We start from the raw sequence: 6,294 nt of genomic DNA on the forward strand, positions 1-6,294 counted from the left end.
TAGGAGCAGGATATCCTGCAAGGCTGATCAGATTTCCTGAGCTCCTTCACTCTTCAGACCTACTTCCATGTCACCACTTTGCCCACCATCCCCCAGTATGTCAAAGACTTCTCCTCTGGATCCCACCAGCCTGTGCTCTGCTGCTGGCCTTCCTCCCTCCCCTCTGATACCTGGGACCCCACTGTGTCCTGGTCACAACAGCCAAGGTGGACACTGATGTTCACATCCCTCACCAGGGTTTCCTTGTTTCACAGTTCCAGATCCAGGTGAACATCACCCGTGTTGGCCCATCAGGCAGACATGTTAAGCAGTTGGCCCAAGATCCTTTGGACTGTTGGCAGCTGCAGCTTTTCCTGGCCAGTGAATGTCAGGGCAATTACAGTTCCCCATAGAAACCTGCTCATTGACTGGTGACTTCCTCAGGTTACGTACAGAAGATCTTTTCCATTTCTTCTCCATGATCAAGTAATTTGTAGCACACAACATGTTGTCACCCTCTACTGGGTTTATATGGCAAAGTCTTGGAACTGGGAGTGAGTGTGGGTGTGCTACAGTTGTCACCTCTCTGACAACACCACAGGAGTTTGACCAATGTCAGACAGAGCCGATTTCAGCTGCTCCAAGATGGACCCACTCCTTGCCCAATCTGAGCCACTCAGTGATGCCAGCAGCACCTCTGGGATATTGTATTTGAGAAAGGGTAAAAAACGCTGCACAACAGCAGGTGGGAGAGAGGAGGGAGGAGATGGGAGAGAAAAGCACTGCAGACACCAAGGTCATATCCCACAGGACCCAAGCAGGTCCCTCTGCAGGCCAAATCCTGCTCTCCTGAATTCCTGCTCTTGGCCTTGTTCTCATCTCCCAGCAGCCTCAGCTCCACTTTCCCATCCCTGACTGTTCCATCCTGACCAACTCTTTCTGGTTTGTAAGTGTGAAGTCCCACAGGGCACCTCACCCCACTGACTCCTCAGTCACCCGTGTCAGGAAGATGTTGTCAATGAGCTCCAAACCCTCCTGGATGTCTGGTTCCTTGCAGATATTGGGATATCTCAGGTCTGCCATGAGGGCACGGCCCTGGAAATGTGAGGCTTCTTTCATTTGTCTGAAGGAGGCCTCATCTCATTCCTCTTCCTAACCAGTGAGTCTGTAGCTGATGTCCAGTCACCACAACACTGCCCATGTTGTTCTGCCCTCTCATGCTGACTCCTCAACGTTCAGCTGACATTGTCTGTCCCCAGGCAGAGCTCCACACATTCCTGCTGCTCTCCCACTTAAAGGGAAGCTACCCCTTTGACTCCAGACCTCTGGCATTATGAGCATCACACACCCAAGACCCCACTGTTTCCCCAGGAGATGATATCTATAGTGTCCCGTAACGCTTCATGTTGTTATGTTGGGAGAGAGAGACTCTCATCAGGATAAACCACCTGTGTGCAAAAAATAACAGTTGAGAAATTGGAGCTTCAGTCCAGGGAGAGTCCAGACCTTGTGAATATCTGTTGTTCGCCCATCAGAAATCTCTGAATTTTGACAACATGAAATGATGTGTTCTCAGTGACCCTGAGGAGAAGGGCCTGGACACTACAAGGTCCCCACAGCAGCCCGTGGTGCACGCTCACCATGAACAAGGCAGCTGCACACGGGGCTGCATGAGGAGGAGTGTCGGGACCCAGACACCTGCAGTTCTCATCCCATTCGGTTCAGCACTGGTGTGACCCACACACACGGGTGTGTGCCAGTGTGCGGCTTCCCAGTTTGGAGAAGCAGGGAGGAACTGGAGAGTGCAGGGCTGTGCCAAGGCAAGTTCAGCACCTTGTGCACATGGTGTGGGGTGCTGAGGGACCTGGGCTGCTTTGGCCCAGCAGCGCTGGGGAGGCTGCAGCAGTGCAGGAGTAGCCTGAGAGTGCTTGAAGGGCGGTTTCAGAGGTGGTGGAGGTTTTCTGCATAGTGGGAAAGAGCATGAGAAAGAAATAATGGCCCAAAGTGCAGCTGGGGAGGTCCAGACTGGCCATGAGCAGAAAGGAATGTGATGGAAGGGCAGTGCTGTGGTGGAGCAGGTCAGCAGAGGGAGTCTGCATCAGCCCAAGGCTTTGTGCTTCAAGGACCAGCTGGGGAGGATGGAGAGATCTCAGCAAAGGAAGGAAGATGCTCAGACAAGAGCAAGGTGGGGCAGCAGGGGGGATGTCTGCAGCCTGCAGGGACAGAGGTGCAGGGGATGCCACAGCACAGGACCGGCTGTCGTGGAGATGATGACGGGATGTAAAGAGGCTGAAAGCCCTACCAGACATGAGCTCCTTCTCCCCTTGGCTATGGCTGTTGTCTGTACCTCTGATGCCTGTGAGGAGACACCTTGTCCTTGCAGCACAGGGGCCTCATGGCCTCCTTGTCCCCAGCCAGGAACCTGGGAGGGGTGGGACCATAGTCCTGCCCTTGGCCTTGCACAGCCCCACATCAAACTGTCCCAGGAAGGGCCCTGGGCAACGTGGCAGAGACAGGATCTGCCTTCCCAGGGCTGGGGGTCAGGGCTTGGCTTTTGGTTAAAGAAACACAACCAAGTATATTCAGCATCACAGCCACCTTTACTTTGCTTTTCCTGACCTCCAGTTTTCTTCTCTAACCGAACAGGGATATTGTTGCTCAGTAGGTTCCCTCAGTGGGACCCATTAACAGTATAAGAAACTTTGGAGTTAGAATCTAAATTTGACTTCTTGAGAAGTTTGATCACCTTCCTCCAGGGTCTGAAGTTCATGGACTCAGCACCAAACCCACCAGAGGGGTCATTAAAGCGCCTTGTGCTGCTCCTGTGCTGCTGAGCTGGGTGGGCTCCTGGGACACATGGAGCTCATGGCAGCGGCAGCGCTGCAGAGAAACAGCTCTGCCCGGGAGCAGCTCCTCTGCACATGCAGCAGGACTGAGGGCTCTGCCTGGGGATCTCAGCAGACGAGCAAGGCAGAGAGAGATTAAAGGTGGTCAGGACTGGAGGATGACTGAGAGCACACTGGAGGAGAAACCTTTGCAGCCCTTGCCATGGTAAGTCTCTGGTGCAGGACAGTGCAGCTGTAGCTCCTGGAGGCATATCCTGAAACTGGCACAGGCACAGCTTGTAGGATCTGTAAGGACGGGGCTCTTGTCAGGCCATGTTGAGCAGCTGTGAAGCCGGGTGAGCCCCCAGGGGTTTCCAGGGCTGTCCTGCAGAGCAGGGTCCCTGCACCCCAGAGCTGTGCCGGGCAGGGACTCTGCTGCCTGCCAGGGTCAGCGCTCAGCCTGCCCGGGAGATCCCATGGCAGCAGCTGTGGGGGGAAGGAGCGACCCCTGGCAGGACAGGCAGGGAGCTTGTGGGGTTGAAGGGGGCTGTGTGGGTCAGGGCTGCTCAGAGCTCCAGATCCCCCCACAGACATGGCAGAGGTTCCTTCTGAACAAGGACATTGAGACAGGAACAACTGCCAGGGAATGAGTCTGTGCTTTCAGTTTTCCACTCTTGATTGGCTGGGTGTGCAGTGGGAGATGGGAATTTAGTTCTCTCTCTTGAATACACTAAGACCCCAGTTCTCTTTAGGATGTGTCTGAGCTGCTCCTTAGCCCCTGCACACACAGAGCTGCCCCTGGGCAGTGCCAGGAGGTGTGAGCAGGACAGAGCTGAGCACACAGCGCGTGGGACGGGGTCTGTGAAACTGACAGGGAGCAGACCAGGGACACAGACACAGCTGCAGGCAGCACAGACATGGGCAGGGAGAGGGAGATGGACCTGAAATGCTGGGGACGGAATTCAGGACCCCCTTCCATCCCCTGCAGTGCAGACACATTTCCCAGTGCAACCCCTGGTCTCCTCTCTTCCCCAGCAGACCCTCTGCCCCAAAGCCATGGGCTCCAGGTCACGAGTCTCCACCTCAGCAGCTGGACCTCCAGCTGAAGGGTTCCTGCAACGTGGTACACAAAATATTGCTAAAAGTACTTGCTCTCCAGTGTCATTATGTGAGTGGCAGCAGCACAGCCGGGTCAGGAGAAGGTTCCACAGCATGCCCGCCTGCCTTTCTGTCCTTGCTTTATCTTCTGGTAGCACTGCAGTGTCCTTCCCTCTTTCTCCACCTGTCCCTGGTACTCTTGCTCTCTGGGGTTGGAGTGGGGATATGGGTCAGTTTTTGTTCTGATACCAATTTAAGGGTTTTGCCCCAGAGCTGTGTTCATTGGAAACTAAATGCCCAACCTCCATTTTAAACTGTGATGAACTCTATTTTTCAGTTGGTAGAAACAGAATGAGCAGAAACATCCCTCCATCAGGGAGGGGGTTTTCCATGAGAAACAGCCTGTTTATTTTGCTCAGAGAACTCTCCCCTAACTTGTCACTGTCCTTTCCTCCTTGCACAGGTCCTCATGCCCACAGGCAGCCAATGTCCAACAGCAGCTCCATCACCCAGTTCCTCCTCCTGCCGGTCACAGACACACGGGAGCTGCAGCTCTTGCACTTCTGGCTCTTCCTGGGCATCTACCTGGCTGCCCTCCTGGGCAACGGCCTCATCATCACCACCATAGCCTGGGACCAGCACCTGCACACCCCCATGTACTTCTTCCTGCTCAACCTCGCCCTCCTCGACCTGGGCTCCATCTCCACCACTGTCCCCAAATCCATGACCAACTCTCTGTGGGGTTCCAGGGTCATTTCCTATGCAGGATGTGCTGCCCAGGTCTTCTTTTTTTGTTTCTTACTTGGTGCAGAGTGTTCCCTTCTCACTATCATGTCCTATGACCGCTACGTTGCCATCTGCAAACCCCTGCACTACGGGACCCTCCTGGGCAGCAGAGCTTGTGTCCACATGGCAGCAGCTGCCTGGGCCGCTGGGTTTCTCAATTCTCTGCTGCACACGGTCAATACATTTTCACTGCCCCTGTGCAAGGGCAATGCCCTGGGCCAGTTCTTCTGTGAAATCCCCCAGATCCTCAAGCTCTCCTGCTCACACTCCTACCTCAGGGAACTTGGGCTTCTTGTGGTTTGTATATTAGTAGCATTTGGGTGTTTTGTGTTTATTGTGGTGTCCTATGTGCAGATCTTGAGGTCCGTGCTGAGGATCCCCTCTGAGCAGGGACGGCACAAAGCCTTTTCCACCTGCCTCCCTCACCTGGCCGTGGTCTCTCTGTTCATGAGCACTGGCATGTTTACCTACTTGAAGCCCCCCTCCATCTCTTCTCCATCCCTGGACCTGGTGGTGTCTGTTCTATATTCGGTGGTTCCTCCAGCAGTGAACCCCCTCATCTACAGCATGAGGAACAGGGAACTCAAGTAGTCTATAAGGAAAGTGATGACTGTTTACTTTTCAAAAGCAGTAATGAAGTGACCTCCTGCTTCTGCATGTCACTTGTAATATAACGCATTACTAGTTCAACATGAGTTCTGTACGTTTTTTATTTCTTTTCTTTGGTTTTAGGTGTTCTTTGATGTATTAATGCTACCCACAAGCAAAATTATTTTTCATCTTATATCTATGTCTGTCTGCTGTGACCCATTGTCTTTTTCTAAGTAAGGAACTCTACCCTCTGTGTGTATAAAGTGAAATAAAGGACCCCGCACTGACTTGTTTGTCCAGCATCCTCTCTGGGATCTCTGGGGCTGCTGGAGCCATGTCTGTGTGTTGAGGGGGAGTGAGCAGGAGCCACCCTGAGCTGGGTCTTCCTCCCACCCTGCCCAGCATGAGCCTGCGGACTCACCCCATGGCCCTGGGCACCACAGCCCACTTGCTCTGCAGAGCAGCACCGCCAGCTCGGAGCTGTATGGAGAGTGGGAAGGGTGGCAGGAACAGCTGGCCAGGTCAGCATAGCTCAGGTCTCTTGGGAAAGGGCTCTGTGGAGAGACGGCATGTTCCAGGAGAAGAGTGGGGCACTGTATGTGTGCAGGAAAGACATGGAAAGAGAAACCCTTTGCTGCAGGTGGCAGCTTGGGGCAGGTGGCCCTGGCACTGTGGCCACAGGATCTTCCTGAGGATCCCCTAGGCCAAATGTCTCATGCTGTCCTGGGGAGCCAGGCTGGACCTGGGTCTGCAAGCTGCCTGTGCTGGAGACCCACTCAGCTTGCCGGCTGGATGAACATTCTCACTGTCCTTCATTCTCACTGGTCCCCACTGCTGTGGGACCAGTTCTAGGTCCAGTGTGGCTGCTCTGCCGGGCTGGGCTGGGGAGAGGGCAGGGGGTGGCACAATTCAGGAGGGGGTGGGAGGACTGAACTGGCAAATGCCCCAGAGAAGAAAATACCAGTGAAGGGCTGAAGTGTGTGAGTGTGCAGGGCTGGCACATAGCAGGGTCCTC

At 54.2% G+C, this 6,294-nt stretch overlaps 1 protein-coding gene across 1 annotated transcript; it reads left to right on the top strand.

The window, feature by feature from the left end:
* Positions 1–4,388: 4,388 nt before the first annotated feature.
* On the top strand, positions 4,389–5,476 carry LOC308052586 (olfactory receptor 14J1-like; the record flags this gene model as incomplete). Its single annotated transcript, XM_080364651.1, has 1 exon — positions 4,389–5,476. The coding sequence occupies one exon, from the start codon at positions 4,389–4,391 to the stop codon at positions 5,277–5,279; it is 891 nt and encodes a 296-aa protein (XP_080220777.1). The 3' UTR covers positions 5,280–5,476.
* Positions 5,477–6,294: the final 818 nt, after the last annotated feature.

Source organism: Nesoenas mayeri (assembly GCF_963082525.1).
Source record: "Nesoenas mayeri genome assembly, contig: SCAFFOLD_35, whole genome shotgun sequence".
NCBI classification, from domain to species: Eukaryota; Metazoa; Chordata; class Aves; order Columbiformes; family Columbidae; genus Nesoenas; species Nesoenas mayeri.